General features: G+C 37.2%; 1 protein-coding gene across 1 annotated transcript; it reads left to right on the top strand.

The window, feature by feature from the left end:
* Positions 1 to 4,119: 4,119 nt before the first annotated feature.
* On the top strand, positions 4,120 to 13,646 carry miip (migration and invasion inhibitory protein). Its single transcript, XM_015379148.1, has 9 exons — positions 4,120 to 4,431; positions 5,075 to 5,241; positions 7,843 to 7,948; positions 8,983 to 9,094; positions 9,182 to 9,261; positions 9,350 to 9,470; positions 11,537 to 11,633; positions 12,554 to 12,670; positions 13,300 to 13,646. Exons 1-9 carry the CDS (start codon positions 4,191 to 4,193, stop codon positions 13,429 to 13,431), a joined length of 1,173 nt encoding a protein of 390 aa, XP_015234634.1. The 5' UTR covers positions 4,120 to 4,190; the 3' UTR covers positions 13,432 to 13,646.
* The last annotated feature ends 3,265 nt before the right edge of the window (positions 13,647 to 16,911 follow it).

Genomic DNA, 16,911 nt, shown 5'->3' with positions numbered 1-16,911 from the left:
CAATGGACAGCAGACCAAGTCATATCATCTTTCTTCTAGTTATAAAGAATAATAGAATGCTATAATGAGAAACATTTCCAGTTATGTATCATGACATAGCAGACTAGTACTTCTTAAGCACAAAATGAGTAACTTCATGTTTTTGTTGTTGATGTGTCTGTTATCTGTGTCTAATGAACAATGAAGTGTTCTGGCAGCAGGTGTAATTGCTTGGAGCCCAGCAATTGGGATGTAATTAGAGAGGCAGAGAGGAGAGTATGGCTTCACGGCTGGCACCGTTTAATGATAATGGGGAGCAACACCACAGTATCGTGGTCAGCTAATCATAGCAGGCTGGTCAGGACAGATCTCAGTGCGTCCGAACCGTGACCGGAATACAGAGCAGCAGCTCGAATTCTCAGTTCTACACCATTCACTCTGCGGGGGATCAAGCCGAAGATTATGGCTCTGAACCAGCATCACCCATATCACCATTATTAGTGTCATCACGGATGGACAGATTTTGTTGTAAATAAACAAAAGCCACCCACAAGATGGAATACTACTGTCAACAGTTGGACAAGCACTGGTCGTCCTGTAAGAGAGAGGAAAATAACATGTTGATCCAGCAATGCTGTAAATATAACACAGTGAAAGAGTTTAACCAACAATCCAATTAGCTTACTTTATTTTCTCCAGGTACTCTCAATTAACTCTAAGTATCATTTGCAATTATCACAGTGAATAACGTTGCCTTCATTCTGTTGTTTCTCCTCATAGAATGTAGTCCTGACTCAGCAGTTTTGTTTTAACCATATTTCTTTCCTAAATGGAGCCTTATACGTACTGTGCTGCAATGCTACTGCTATTAACTTTGTGCATTGTGTTGTTTTTTCTTTCCCATAAAAATTGCAAAGGGCACAGCTGTTCGTTGTTGAGCAGTTGGTGCTTTCTAGGAGGAGCCTTTGACAGAGCTTTCCTCCATTTAATGTGAATCTATGTTTTACCTTTGCTCAATGCTTGTGTCATCATCTGTGTGCCTTTCCTGAATGGGACAGTTGACAGAGATATTGCTACTATTGGCTCAGTGAATTCGCTTACATTTCAGGACCATAGCACGTAAAACCTTTTTGGTGCTTCTGAATTATGAAATGTTTCTGTTAACCTTTTGCTTGGTTGTATACAATTCCTTACTGTAAAGTACTTCTCTGTTTAAGTGTGACTTTTTACTTGATTGAGCAATTGACAGAGGGCTTAATCCATGAAGGCAATCTAATTTTTGAAGAGCTCCAGCAGCAGTACCCTCGCCTGAGATATTCTAGATATCTGATGCTGATGAATAATAGTGTTCAGGTAAAGTACATTTCTTCATTGTTTTTATTTGCTTTAAATACTTGTATGACATCAAGGATCTAAACATTCGCCACTATTCGTCGCCATTTTTTGTTTTTCCTCCGAGCGTGGGGCATCTTTATAGGGCTTAGTTCGATTCGCAATAATTCCTGGGATATCCAAGGATAGCGAGGATACATCGGACCCGTCCTTCAAATCGGGCAAAAAGAAGGACGCATTTTAAGTCCACATAACAAGGACTCTTGGACTCTGACCAGACCTCGGCGCCGAGCTATGATGTAATTGTCCTTCGATTCTGGCCTTCTAAGGATTCGTCCTAGGAATTCGAACAGAGCATAGGTTTTGCTCTGTCTCTATTTCTGTTCAAGTCTTTGATGAACATAATGCTGATATTAACTTTGTAATTTTTCCACTAGAAAGTAGGCCTACTGTAGCTGTGTTTTCTTTTCTTTTTTTTTTTTTTTTTTTTTGGTGCCAGTTACCTTGTGTGGCCATTGCTGATATTCACCAGTAGAAAGTATTCATGGCTCTGTATGTCCTAGTTCAACTGTATCTCTTTTCTTGATTGGGCCTTTACTGAATTTATCACCCCCATTAACTTTGTGTATTCTCTGTTTTAGTCCTATAAAAGGTAGTCTCCGACCAGCACTTTTACAATTTCCATTCTGCTTCCTGCTGTTTCAAATCCCCTGTTGTTTTCCAACATGCTTTCTCAGAGTGGGGAATTGCTAAATATTCCATGGCTGTGTGGAATCACTGCAACTCCAACAGACACATTTTTTATGATTCTGTTTGACTTGGATTACATTTGATTGTTTGTGTTTAGATCTGAATTTGGTTATGTTATTTTTGAGTATAACTATAAAACAAAGCTATTTGAACTTGGTACTATCTATTAAAGTATTTCAAGGTGAAACTGTCTGTTCTTAGATGGATTGCAGAGTTACAACTGATTTTTGTCTTTCCATGTTGTAAATTTGTTTGCAGTAAATCTCTACCCTTGGAAGAAGATGCTCTGACTTTTATCACTCAAGAGATATTTTAACCATAACAGGTTGGGAACAGAAGGAATCTAGTTTCCTTGCATCTCAGAGGGTTTGTTAGTGTTTTTATTAAAAAGACCCCCCAGTCTTTCTGTATTTTGTTGTTGTTGTTTTTTAAGACTGCATAAAAGTTTCCTCTAAACTGACAGACCCTTACATGCTCTGGAAAATGCAAAATATAAGTAAGTTCAGCAATTTGTTAATGCGAACCCTAAACTAACCCTAAACTAACATAAAAAAAGAGCTCTTAACTTTTAATCAGTGTTTGCAGCAATATTGTTTCTTTGTTAGTGTTTTGTGGTCACTTGTTTTCAAGAGGTATTTTAAACAGTTTTACCCTAGTTAGACTTCAAATGTTTTTATCATCTTGTTTAGCTTGTTTGGTTTTAAAAAAAAAAAAAAAAACACTCAACAGCATAACGGATTCATTATAATTAGAAAGACAATACTAGTTTTTTTTTGTTGTTAAATGATCTCACACACTGATGGTAAATTCAAGAGGACCACACTGCGGGTCATCTTGTTCTCTTCTATTATTCAGTCTAACCTGTACGTATCCCTCTTATAGTGTGGTTTGGCTCATCTAAAAATAGGACAGGTCCAGCCTGGTACAAATAAAGAGGTCTACAAAGAGAATCATCAGGGCTGCCCTTCCCTCTATCCAGGCCTAGTAAAGCTGTGGGATCAGGATAAAGACACTCAAAATCTCTGCAGATCCCACACATCCAGGACAAAAACTATTTGACTTTTAGCTTTAGATTGACTGAGCAGAGCTATTTGCAAAAAAAACACACCTCTTGTCAGTAGGCAGCTGGAGATAGGCACCAACACTGGTGTTGACCCCGCTTGGGATAAGCGTGACGGAAAATAGGTGGATGGATGGCTATGTGAAAAATAGCAGAAATGCCACCAGAGATGAGGAAAAAATAAAAAAAAATAAATGACAGCAGCATGTTATTTAACTGGCTAAGACAGAAACTGTGCAAAAATTAGCATGAATGTTAGAACTTATTGAGGTTGTTGGGAACAGTGATGATTATAAAGTCTTAGGTGCTGGGAGGAAGGATCTGTGATAACGCTCCTGGGTGCATTTAGGGAGCCAAAAGATTTTTCACCACATTACTTAAAAGCAGAGGTGAATAACTTGTTATATTTACTTAAGTAACCTTTAAAAAAAATAAAAAAATACTGCACAATATTGAGTAATATTATGATGACAAAGCCAGATAAGCTTAGAATTAAAATCAATATTCTTTTTCCTACAAAAGCTTTGATATTTAATATAATATAGATATTTATCATTAATATTTTTTCAATATCAAATTTGTAACCAACAGTTACTCAGCACTTGACTTGCCTTTTTATAAAGTAGCCTTTATTACTCGTATCTAAATATCTTTTTTCTTTTTTACTTTTGGCTTCATTAACAATACATTGGAATAGTGCTAATCTTGAGTAAAATTTGTGGGTACTCTCCACATCTCCTAAAAAGTTATTTATACAGGCCAAACAAGACAACCAGATTCTGAAAAGGCTTTCAAAACACCAAACCCAGATCCTCGGTCGTAAAAGAAACATGCCACGGCGACTCTGCGGCGCCCTCTGCTGTTCACCGCTATCTAACGCAAATTGACCGAAATGTTCTGCTGTCCCTTTAAGAAAAGCTTGCGTATCTACGTATGGGATATTCTCAGCCAATCATAATGTGTTATCAATGCGTTGTCATGGAGATGTTGGAGTCTGCGCGTTTAAAAAAATGTTGTAACCCATAATCCGTACGTGTTTGGTAAATTCACAAAGGTAGTTCTACTTTGTATGTTTGTTATGTCTACATATAGAATAGATTCCATGCGGGAGCGTAACAAGCATTTGTCTGAGCAGCTGAGGCGCCAAAGAGAGAAATTAGAGCGAATGAGCGGCTGCAGTTTGAGCCGCAGGAGAGGGAGAGAGGACGAGGACGAGGAGGAGCAGAGACCCGAAGTGATGGTGACTCTGCCGGAGGGAGACCAGGTCCCTGCCAGGGCAGCATTATTAAAACCTTCAGTCAGATTTACGGGTAAATACATTTACGGAGCGATATTTTTCCCTCCATAAGACGTTTTCCTTATTCTGTATCGAGAGCATAAAATACAACGAATTTTTATGGGAAAAAAAGAAAAGTAAGAGCAGATTTTCTAAGGAACTGCATACTTAGGATTCTATCTTTGCCATCCGAAAAGTGAAGTCATTACAAAATAAATATATATGTCAAGATTTATCACTGTTAATTTAAATGAATCGTGAACACAGCTAATAGATAAATTTTCACAAAACTTGCACAGGGCTAATTGAAAATATTAAAGGTTGTTTGTTTCAATAAACCACAGCGACACCTACTGGATGGAGGATAATTGTGCTTTAGATAAAGGTTGAGTAAAATGTAGAAATGAGGTTGAAAAACCCAATTTGATTAATTTAAAGTAGGTTTAACATTTTTAATAACCATTCATTATAAACCATATTGTTCAAAATGCAAATTATGATTAAGATGCAGATATTGAGTGTTATTTTTTTATTTTTTATTTTTGTCCAAAGTTTCTCTGTTATATTTTCGTGCAGCTTTAAGAGACAAATTAACTTGTTAGTAATTTAGTGATATTTTTTTAAATGCATGTAGCGATTAAAAATTCCTAAACATTTCCTTCATGTTTTTTTATCAGATAAGCAACAGATGCACCAATGCTCCACCCGTCACGATTCCTACAGTCATTCTGCTGAACCTACAACCCTGTCAGACAACCTCAGACATCCTCGGGACAATTTTATTCTGCAGGACACCAGGCCGCTCCGTATCTGCTCTTCCAAAGTAATGCACAGTAAAGTCCAGGTAAGCACATAAACATCAGCTCGCAGCAGCTGTTTGTTTGTAGCCACCTGCAAAATAGGCCAAATTACAGTATTTTTGTATACAGGCTGTGGTCACATCTGAAACTGTCATCTGAGCGATCTGATCACGACCTTATAGTGGAGCACCTCATATGAAGGTGTGAACACCCAGTTTTTTTTTTGTTTTTGTTTTTTTAGACTTTTAGAGGTCATCTGGGGCACTTGTTTCTCTGTTGACTAACGTTTCTATCAGCTGATTTAAATCAATCATACTCAGTTAATGTAATATAAAGATAAGGTTAGTTCCTGTTTAAAAGTTTTATTGCTGGGATTGTTCTAAAACTGAAACAACAAAAACTTTTGGACAGTACAAACAGCCATGTTTTTTTTTGTTGTTGTTGTTTTAGACCAGGCATGTTTTCCTCCAATACTTGTGGTAAAGGTAAATTACCTGAAGAATACAATAGAAAAAGAAGGAAACAGGTGGGGGGAGAGTTTTTTTGTTTCCATGAGGGATATTCTATCAGCGATATTCTTTGGTGTTTTTTTTAAAGGGATAGTTCGGTATTTTTGACATGAATCTGTATGGCATCCCCATCACCAGCGTCATGCAATCACACTGACTTACCCCTGGCAGCATCCTGTGAGCAGAGTTCTCGTCCAGTTTTGGTCAAGCCAAAAGTAGTCCGGCAGGTTTGCTAGACCCAGCGAAATAAAAAGTTTCTCTTCCCTAAACATTATGTGTTCAAAAGAGTGATATTTTTGCATCCCAAAAACGTTGTAGTGGAAAAAGTCACACGTCGTTATCACTTGGTCCTATTTTCTCTCTGTTCGTATCAGTGCGCGCCGTCATTCAGACAGCTAGGGCCTACTAACCTGACAACAGCCAGATGCATGTCTCCCTCCGCCCAGCTAGAAGCTAGGCGGAGGGAGACATGCATCTGGCTGTTGTTGAGCTCGCTGTCTGAATGACAGCGCGCACTGATACGAACAGAGAGAAAATAGGACCAAGTGATAACGACGTGTGACTTTTTCCACTACAACGTTTTTGGGATGCAAAAATATCACTCTTTTGAACACATAATGTTTTGGGAAGAGAAACGTTTTATTTCGCTGGGTCTAGCAAACCTGCCGGACTACTTTTGGCTTGACCAAAACTGGACGAGAACTCTGCTCACAGGACGCTGCCAGGGGTAAGTCAGTGTGATTGCATGACACTGGTGATGGGGATGCCATACAGATTCATGTCAAAAATACCGAACTATCCCTTTAAATGATAAAACCTGCTGTGGTCACTGGGCTCTTAAACTTGTCCGTCCAGCCGCTCTTATTCATTACTCTTTATCAGAGAAAGCTGACAGATGTTTAACAGATGTGGGGTTTTATCATTTAGTGAGTGAAAGCCTCTCTGCAACGATGCAGAGCTTTTAATGCCATTCATTATTTTATATGTGGTTTCTCTCTCTCAAGGTCAAATAGCATAGATACCACATTTAAAACAACACACTGGCTATGCTGTGCAATGAAATGGAGGAATACTTCTTAAAATAGTGAAATATCAAATGTGTTCATAAAATATTCAAAACAAAGCAAAGAATGAAGGGCAATGCTTATGATGTCAGATTGATCTAGATGCAAATGGAAAATAAGTAAGCCTTTAAAAGGGGTTTTAAGTTGTGGCTGTGCACAGTGAACCTGTTAAATGAAACTGGAGCAGCCAAAGCAAAACTGGATCACCAGTTTAATATCGAGCTTATTAAATGACACAATCGAGCTTAGAACAAGTTTATCTCTAAAATAACTTGAGACAAAGACATCTGGCATTGATCTCAGTTGTGTATTTAGATAAACAGAACACACAATATATTATTAAGGAATCAAAAAAAAAAAACTATTTCTAAAGTTTATATGTTTACCTCTAAAATGTAACATAGCTAAGAGGAAGTACAAGCTGCCTTCCTGCTTCCTTAAACTGACACATTTTCATTCACTGGCACTGAATCAGACTTTACTTTACACTATTTAAATGTTTAAAAATAAATCTATTTAAATTTTTAAATAAAACTATTCCAATCTAAAAACATGTATCGATTTAGGCCTGTTTGAGTAAAGCAGTCAGAAGAAGACAGTTGTCACTGTATATGAATAAAAACTTTATTTAATTTTCATTTATTTTAAAGCAAAGCTGACCTTCACTCACCAGTTCACAGTAAACTAATTATGCTTTACTGGTATTTTATCAAATGGTTTGTTTGCCAGGATAAACAAATCAGAGTGTTTAGTTTTTGAGTACACTGAACTTTCAGAGTAAACATTTAAAATGTGGAAGTCACTGCTGATAAATCTTACCGGAGATCCCTACCTGGAAATTTTACTCATTGGGTGTTTTTTGTTTTAGATATTTGAGTCATTATTTGGAATTTCCAATCTTTTCTTTGTTGAAAACAGTTTATTTAACTTTAACTCATGTATGCAGTCACCATTGTCCTGAAAGTCTTTATTTCTTTTGGTTTAACTATGTAAAAAGGGATCTAAATTTCTTTCTTCTGCTTTGTTGAAACGGATTGGATTGGAAGATGATGGTTGCTGTTTTCTTTTACAGAAGGACGTCCGACAAGGAGACGGGGTCCAGTCAGGTGAATTTGAAAACCAACCTGTGTCAGACAGACGTCATGTGCAGCCTTTACTTGGATATGATTGGATAGCGGGTAAACCTCTTTTATTAAGCTGACACACATGGAAACACACACACATATTGAGATCTTGATTCATATTTTAATTCTTTACACTTTCCTTCCAAATTGCCTCAATATGTTGTTATATTTCACAGTGGTTTGGTTTTTAGGTACCTGACATTTCTGTGAGGCCTTTATATTTCTATTAAATCAGCAGTATTTGATTTGCTTCAGCGGTAGAAGTTGGATCAGGGAACTAGGAGTAGTGTAGTCTAATTTCATCTAACAAAATGAGAGTGATTGTCTATTGTTAGGGTTTAACTGATTTTACCAATGTAAGGGGGGTGAAATAAAAGGTTTTTCTTTCCGACACCAAACCTGTTTCTACATGTTAACAGATTCAGACTATACTTTGTCATGTGGGCCACTGGTTCAGTGAGGTACAAACTATGAGAAAGTGCAGATAAACATTACATTTTCACAACTTTTTCTTTTTCTTAAATGTAATTTAATCAGAAATCCATATTTTGCTGTAGATATTTAGTTTTTTTTTTTTTGCTTAATGTAATATTAAAATACCAAGTAGATGACTTGGGTTTTAGCTCAAATAGTTTTTACAAGGGTCCCTGAGTAAGACCCCTAAACCCTAGAATACTCGCCCAGCATCACTGTGTGTGCAGCCCCCTGCTCCCTTTCCTTAGGGAAATTGGACAACTATACAATAAAAAAAAAAAAATACAAATATAGATGCTTATTTCTTAGGTCTTATTTTAGGTCCTATATTTTACATCTAGTATAGATAGTTTTTAGGTCTTATATTTCTTTAATTGTTTCCCACTTTTCCATTTTCGATTTCCTCCATTTGTACAGCAGACACAGTATGCCAACATGGTTTGGCTTTTTTAGTTAAAAAAGCAGGTAAAATAAAAATAAAGCCTAGTGAACTGTAGGTATCGAAGAGTGGCTCTTTGGAAAGCAAATCAGAAGAAAGTATTAGTGATCAGCCTTTCACCCTGTACCTTAATTCCGTTGCAGAAGATTGACAGGGGTCTTCTTTTTTTCCTAAGGAGTTCTAGATGCCGATGACTCCTTGTTGGAACGCTCTGACGAGTTCTTCGAAGATCTCCGTACATTTCGATCAATCAATAAAGACGAGTGTGTTCACCCTGGACCAGTAGAGTGAGTCTCCTTACCGCCTTGCTCATCAGTAACAAGGTGTCTGTGACTGACGGCAGCGATGTCATTCAAACCACTGACTCGTTTCAGATCTTTCGAGGAAAGCCGTCTTTTCCCGCCACTCCTACGGGATGAGGATGACAAAGAAGCAAACACAGACACTCATCAGTGTAAGATGGATTATTCGTATTCGCCTCATTGTTTTGATTATCACAGCTGGTCCAACACTTCCCTCATGTGTTCATCCCTTCTGTTCAGGTACTTTTTCCTACAGGATCAACTGCAGGCTGTTTCCTGTCCCACTAAGCTCTGAGGAATGCTGTCCAGTGTGCAAAAAGCCCAAATCCTCTCACCCTGAGAATGAGCCCGCCCTGATAAGGTACTAATGATTCAAACTTTGACCTCCTTTTTTTGTAGGGGTTATGATTACGTGGTGCCACTGAGGGATTTTTTTATCTGGCCCTTCAGAGTCTCTGTACTTCACCCTAATGAATGGTCTATTTCACAAACATTTCCAAGACAAAGATAAAGTCCAGAGTATGAAAACTTGAAATATGGTACTAAATTCTGTGTTAGAGAAGCTCAATAACAGTATGAGTAAGAACACAGGGCTCCTATGGTGAAATGGGTTTTCACTGAGCCTCCAGCCATCTGACATTTCCCTTTTTTTCTGTCAGCAGGAAAATCCTTGATCTATTCAGAATTCTAAGTTACATTAGCATCCTTTTTGCTCCTGGCATCCTCTGCTCCTCTGTTCGCCTTATCTGCTCCGCTCCCCCATCCTTTCTGATCAGTGATGCATTTGTAGGACCTGCCGCAGCCATCATACTGATCTGAAGTTGCATATCAGCTGCAGTTTCCTACCAGCAGAGGCCAAAATTCTACTGAGAAGAAATTATGCTTTAACATTTTTTTTAAAATCAAGGTATGATAGACAGCAGTCAATCAAGAAAAGAAATGGAATAAAATAAAAAAAGTATTTGGTTAGAAGACTATTTAAATAAGTAGCTGATCTTATATTTAAAGGTTTTATCGGACAGTCATAAAACTTATGAAACCTATAATTACAGTAGAAAGTTAGAGCAAAATTATTTCTAATAAGTTGAACTGTTTACTGTATGTTAACCTGACCCGCAAATGTCCCGATGAATTCAGTAGATAGAAAATGACTAAGCCTTTGTGCAAACGAGAAGTTTCACTTCAACAAATTCTGTAGGTGTGTGTCTCTGGCACATTTTGGGCTAAAACAGTTTAGTGATTCACACAGGATGGAGATCTAGAATAAATATTGTTATTACAAGAACTGGAGTTTACAGTCATAGAGGAAATGAGTTCTGTGACTGAGAAGGGGTTTCATGGGAAATATGAAAGGATTTGAGGGAATATTAAAGGTGTATTGGAGGATGTTCTTTTTGTCGGTTGGATTATCAAAATAAGTGGTCCTCCTAATTACCGGCAGTGAGTCTAACATAGTGAAAAAAATTGCAAATCTCTTGGAAAGTAAGCTTGTATGAGCAATGCAAACAGGAACTTCTAAACAGAGCGTGCTCAATGAGAAATGGGCTCGTGCATGCTCTTCCACATGTTTAATAGGCGTTGGGAGCAGGTGCAGGGTTGTGCAAGTAGATTTTTTTTATTTTCTTTCAGGAGTGTGGAGAGGGCGGGCGGGTCTTTTAAAAAAAAAATCATGAAAATCCTCCCCATGCCTTTAATGTGTTTTCTCTAGAACATACAGTAGTCCTGTATGATGTTTGTGTAAATCAGCAGATGATTCACTTAATTTTCCTCCCAGCATAAAGTTAGTCTTTTACTACTGTAACAATCCTATGCTTTTAAATTCATGTTAGTGATATTTAAGATGGTAAAATTTCTTCAGATCTTCCAGTTTCTGTCTGATTGTTGACCCAGCAGGGGGCAGCATATAGGGAGAACAATCAATTGAAGTATATTACCTGCTAGTATACCACTAGCAGCCACACAAATAAGAGAAAAGGAAGTCGTATCTGCTGTCGTAAAAATTATGCTTAGAGGTTTGTGTTGCGAGATTTCCCATTTCTATTTATCCTGTTGTCCACCTCGCTTTGTGTAATTCAGAATCTCTGTTGACAGCCTGCTCTGTTGATACATATGCATTAAACCTAGTCAGATCTTTTTGTTTGATTAACTCAAATTTAGAAGGCATATAAAGTTTGGAAAAGTATTTTTTCCATGAAAATAGAATAAATCTTTGAACTATCTGGTTGTTTCTTTCCTAGAAATCCATAAAATATATGAGCATTTTCTATGGATCCTTTTTTTTTTTTTCTAGATCAGCTTTATCGGAGTGTTTGTGGGCCTTTTCTTTCTCTAAATCACAGCATAAAAAATGTATGGGTGAATACATTTTTAACACCTGATGTTACAGTCCTTTTTATTTGTTTTCCCTGTTTGTTTGTTTTTTTACAGGGTCAGCATTCCTCGCAGCGACCTCCTGCCACCTTACAAGTACAAAGCTCATCGGCGAAGCAGCTTTGATCCTTCAGACAGTTTGGGATTACCGTCGGTGAGTGAGAAATGCACTAGGATGGAACACGCCCCCAAAAAAGCAGTAAAACGGTTTATTGAAGGAAGGGGTCGGGATGGATGAATTGGGAGAGAGGATTGGTTATTTTAGGGGATTGCTTTAAAGGAGAGGAGAGGAGGGGATCTTGCTTTTTTTTTTTTTTTTTTCCCCAGCCTGCTCAGGATCCCCTAGACAAAAACCTGCTTTTCTGATAGTTTTCTTGGGGTTCTCTTCTCTCTCAGCATGCATTAAATATGACTTAAAATGTTGCTTTAATCATTCATACCTTCAATTTTGTGTTTACCTTATTGTAGGGGTGAACAATAATTCAATGATAGCATAATTTTATTCAATATTACTTTTAAACTCGTTTCTGAGATTTCAAGAGATGTTGCACTATGCTTAAAGCATTTGTGACTTTTATGTATTTTGTTTTCTATAGTAAATACTTCTAAGATGTTATATTGGAGGAATTTTATAAACAGGAATAGTTTTCATAAGTTTATACAGGATTCTTGTACAGGATTGAGGGGATTCTTAGCAGGCTTTCTGGGACTTTGGTTTATCAAAATTATATTGTAATGAACAAAACAAACAGCGTTTATATTGTAGCCCAGTACCTCAGCATTTAGATGTCTGCTCTTTTCATAAGTTGAAAAATCAAGAAGTGGTGGGCCAGCAATATTTTATAACTCTGCAGCAAAAATTGTGATTTTAATATTTGTGTTTTACTGCAGAAAGGCATTATTGAACAGCTTTTCTAAGTCTTTTGTTTAAGGATGACCTTTCTGTGTTTCATTTAATATTGATATATGATTCATACGGTCCCTGTGAAGGAAGCAAGAATATAATATTAAGTGGAGGCTATGTGAATTCAGCTCCAGGATTTTGCTGTCCTTAATCTCCTTGTCCTTGTGCAGCACTGTCTCTCCGGATGGTCGAATGCAGGCCAGAACATCCTGCCTCCACCCAGAAGCCTAGACCTGCAGAGCAATATTAGGAGGAACTTGGATGGCTCACTGAGCCAAGAACTGCAGGTACCACTCAGGAATCTTTGTAGAGTTCACAATACACAAGCATATCAGAGCATTAATTTAGGAAATGCTAAAACAAACCTCTATCACACCAGTAGTAACATCTATCTCACCTGCAGCATAGCCTCTAAATGTACAGGACCAGCTCCATTTTTCACCAGCCTTGGAAAAGATAAGAAAAAATACTTTCATTTGAGTCAATAAATTTAGGGGTAAGATAAATATTTATTTATCCCCAATAACATAATCATCAGGAACCCATACCACCATTTTACAATGAATCTATCTGAAGGTTCTGTTTCGATTATTATTATTATTATTTTGTTAATAGGTTTCTTGGAACTTCTAAATTAAAAATTGATGGCTTCCTGTTCCACTGAGGTTTTACATACAGTCAGAATCAGTAATACTTTAATAATCCCAGAGGGAAATTACTTACAGTCCCACTTCTTTTAGCCACTGCCAAATTCCTTGGTATGTTTTTTCTGCCAAATCTAACAATTGTTTTTTTGTTTTTAACTTAAGATTATGTTTGTGCAAATTAATGAATTTATTGAAAAGTCTTCCTACACATCTTCATTGAACAGAGGAGCAAACGATTGAGACTTGGATTGTTTTAAAATGCATTCCAGGACTTGTCTTCAACCCGAAGAGACCAGGAGCCTGAGCAGATCCCTGATGTGCGACGCTTGGCCCGATTCAACTTTCAGCACTTCTCTCCAAAAAGAAAACCAAGAGACCTTTCTTTCTCACTGGGCTATTAGATCATCTATGAATTTCTAATAGACTATAACTTGAGTTTTCATCCTTATCATCCAAAACTGTCTTTATCTGTCTGATGTTTTTCCAATACAATAAATTAAAACGGGAATCTGAACATTAAATCCAAGTGTTGCTGTAATTGGCTTATTAGCTAAACAAAAATTATGTTTCTTTACAGTTCCTTTTTTTGTCCATGTGAATTAAAGCTGGAAGAGATTTAAACCTCACATGTGACCATGGCTTTTGTGGAAGTAAAGCAATAGTTGGAAGGTTGCACAACAGTGGAGATGCACAACATTTAACACAAGACTGTTTAAGAATAACTTAAGGAAGCCTGTTGTTTGCAAACTGAGGAAGTCGCACTGAATCACTTCCAGCCTTATTTGGGGGGGTTATCTCCTCCAAATGTGTTGTTTGCTCCTCAGTCTTTATAAACTTCTTTTAACTTCCTTACTGTGGGGGGGAGTCTTATAGTTCAGATGTTGTACAGTACAAAACAGGAGCTGCCCTCCACAGGAAACCACAACCACCTATACTAACTAACACTTCTGTGCCTTTGAGATCCCCCCTATGATGGTGTAGGTTTGTGTCTAAAAGGCCAACGTTTTTGAACATGTTTGTGATGTTGGATTGATTCACAGCTTTTTCTTTGAGCACATCGATTCTGATTTGAAGTGACGGAGTTTCACTCAATAAATCCTTGCAGATGAGCCGTAATCATCCCATTACTGGGGGCAGAACTTCTCAGAAACAAAAGGGGAACATTTTCAGAAACACACAAACAAAATGCACTAGAATCGACAGTAACAGTTCAGAGCATCGCTGCACTTCTGCTGATGGAAAGATATTTCCCTTCTTCAGGAAATCCTCTCCTCCCGTGGACATAAGCAGGGTCTGAAAGCGGTTTGTGATCAATCAATCATCATCCCTCAATATGTTAGTTCAAACACCAAACAAGTAAAGTTAGGCTTCTAAGGTTTTCACCACATTACTCTGCGGCTCAAAAAGACCATTTATGGTTAAAAATAAAACCGACTAACATGAGGATTAGGCGTGCCATTTAAAAACCATCCTACTATAGAAAATGAGTCATATACTGTAAACTAAATCAGTGCAAAGATGCCTAGAATCATATTTAACAACTCTTGCTCCTTTGGTTCACATATTTAGCCGCAACGAAGGTAAATATGACTCAAGGTAAACAAAATAACTGCATGGACGACAAAGGCAGCTTCTGTTTTACTTCAGAGCCAGAGAACATCTGAACATGTGGGAGGGGAAAGTTTATTCTGAAATGTCAGCATCACACAGGAACAAGCTGCTAGTCACAGGGGCTAGAAGCTGATGGGCACAACATGTGCAAGTACGGCTTTGTGGCTGCAGGTATTTTAAATGGAAATGCCTTGTAGAAATGATTCTAATTACCTTAAATCTTTTTACAAGCCCCATATTACAGCCAGAGTGTAATCTATTTTAATGAAACCAAATGTTTTTAGTTACAATTCTTAAACATCTTGAATATGATTTGATTCTTCTGGACTCTTTACTTTTGCAGCTTTTTTTTCACATATCCTGTCAGCATTTCAGGCATACTATATAGAGAAGCTGGTTGCCTGCATGTGACGGGAGTTTAGGTTTGCAAAAAGGATATCTAAAGTAGGGCTGCAACTAATGATTATTTTTGCTAATATGTCGATAACTTTTTCAATTAATCAATAGTAAAAAGATCCTTAAAGATTTATTTATTTTTTATTTTTTTTTATCGAATTAAACCAGCTGAAACTAAAACATTTCCATTTGAGGAGTTCTGGATAGAGCATATTCAAAGATGAAAATGTTTTTTATCTTAAATGCAAAATATTAATATTTTTTTCCAATTTTTTCTGCTTGGTTTGGCTTGCTGTTGTCCGGTAAAGGATGTATTTTAGAGTCTCTATACTCCAGTTAATGATTAGTCAATTACCATATTAGTTATTTCAATAATCGATAAATTAAGTTTAATTCGATTAAATATTTCAGCCCTTAGGTAAAGATAGAATCCTAAATTAGTGTGAGGGATTGCCTTCCAGTCAATGAGTCGATGCAAACTGGTTTTCCTTTTAATCAATTTGACCGTATGATCTGCTGAACTGTAAAGTGACTTAAGATGACATGTAGTGAATTGGCGCTATAGAAATAAACTGAATTGAATTAAATCTATTAATTCAATCTAGACTGGAACCAGGACTAAGTAACGGACAACCTGTTAGCTTAATTTTTCTTTGTTTGACCTTAAATAATCAGGTTTTGTTTTATCTTTGTTTGGGTCTTAATATCTATAGGAAGGGTTTTGGTTTTTTTTGTTACCTGAAATTAAACAGAGTGGCCACGTTGACACCGCCATCTTCATATCTGTTGGTCAACCTGAGAGGCCAGCAGCAAAACAGCAGACATCAGCCAAAAACAACAGCTTAAACTCAGAGGGACTACAGTAGGAAAGGAACATTACCATTTTACCTGGTGATTTATCCCTTTAAAGCTCCAGAAGGACTATGGCCCACCATAGCTAATCACCACCAACGACCTAGGACAGCATCCAGATGCATAGTCTAAAGCAGCGGTCACCAACCAAGCCTGAACTGCTTCATGGGTACTGAGGCATAGGACGGGCTACTAATACTGACCTATAAACTGAAGGAGTCAGTGTTCACCTAAACTTCATAGATAATAAACATATTTCTATTGTTTCTTTCATTTCTAATTTCATTTCATATATGCCAATTTTGAAATACCTATAAATGCTTAAATGCTCTATAAATGATAAAAAAAAAAAATAAAAAATAAGAGCAGTAGCATGAAATAAAATTTCAGACTAAGTCCACTGGTGAGTTGTTCTGTTTTCAGAAGATGATGCACAGGGCCCCCCATGTGGTCCTTGAGGGCCCCCGCTGGCCCCATTGTGGTGACCCTTGGTCTAAAGGGACAGCACCTCCTACTGCCAGAATGCCCATAGCCTTCAGCCACCAAGCCAGACCAGAGACTGCAAAGCACATATCCCATAAACTGCTTAGTGATGCATTTACTCACTGGAAGCCAAACCAATTTCAATTCCTTCCTTGGTTTTTTTCACGAGTGAAACCACATCTAATACATCACACACACACACACACATGTGTATGTATGCATATATATTAGGGCTGCAACTAATGATTATTTAGCAAATCGATTAATCCGACATTTTTTATTTTCCATTCATTGATTAATAATCAGATAGCCAAAGGTTCTTTAAAGAAGATTTTTTATGAAATTACACTAGATAAAAGTAAAATGTTTCCACCTACGGAGTTCTGGATAGAGCATATTAACACAGACATTATATGTTTTATATACCTTACATCCAAAATGTTTATATATTATTATTTTGCTCTGACAGCTAAGGGCATATCTTACAGTATCCATTTAATGATTAATCGATTACTAAATTAGTTGAAGATAATTTAAAT

This window comes from Cyprinodon variegatus, unplaced genomic scaffold, assembly GCF_000732505.1.
Source record: "Cyprinodon variegatus isolate N-32 unplaced genomic scaffold, C_variegatus-1.0 Scaffold186, whole genome shotgun sequence".
Taxonomy (NCBI): Eukaryota; Metazoa; Chordata; class Actinopteri; order Cyprinodontiformes; family Cyprinodontidae; genus Cyprinodon; species Cyprinodon variegatus.
Note: the sequence above shows the minus strand (reverse complement) of the source record. Positions and strands in the feature narration are given on the sequence as shown.

Bases quoted from the DNA above. Each gene is read 5' to 3' on its own strand.
- miip (XM_015379148.1), top strand. From the start codon at position 4,191: ATGTTTGTTATGTCTACATATAGAATAGATTCCATGCGGGAGCGTAAC. The intron at 9,471-11,536 runs GTACTAATGATT...GTTTTTTTACAG, and splicing joins AATGAGCCCGCCCTGATAAG to GGTCAGCATTCCTCGCAGCG. The intron at 11,634-12,553 runs GTGAGTGAGAAA...GTCCTTGTGCAG, and splicing joins ACAGTTTGGGATTACCGTCG to CACTGTCTCTCCGGATGGTC.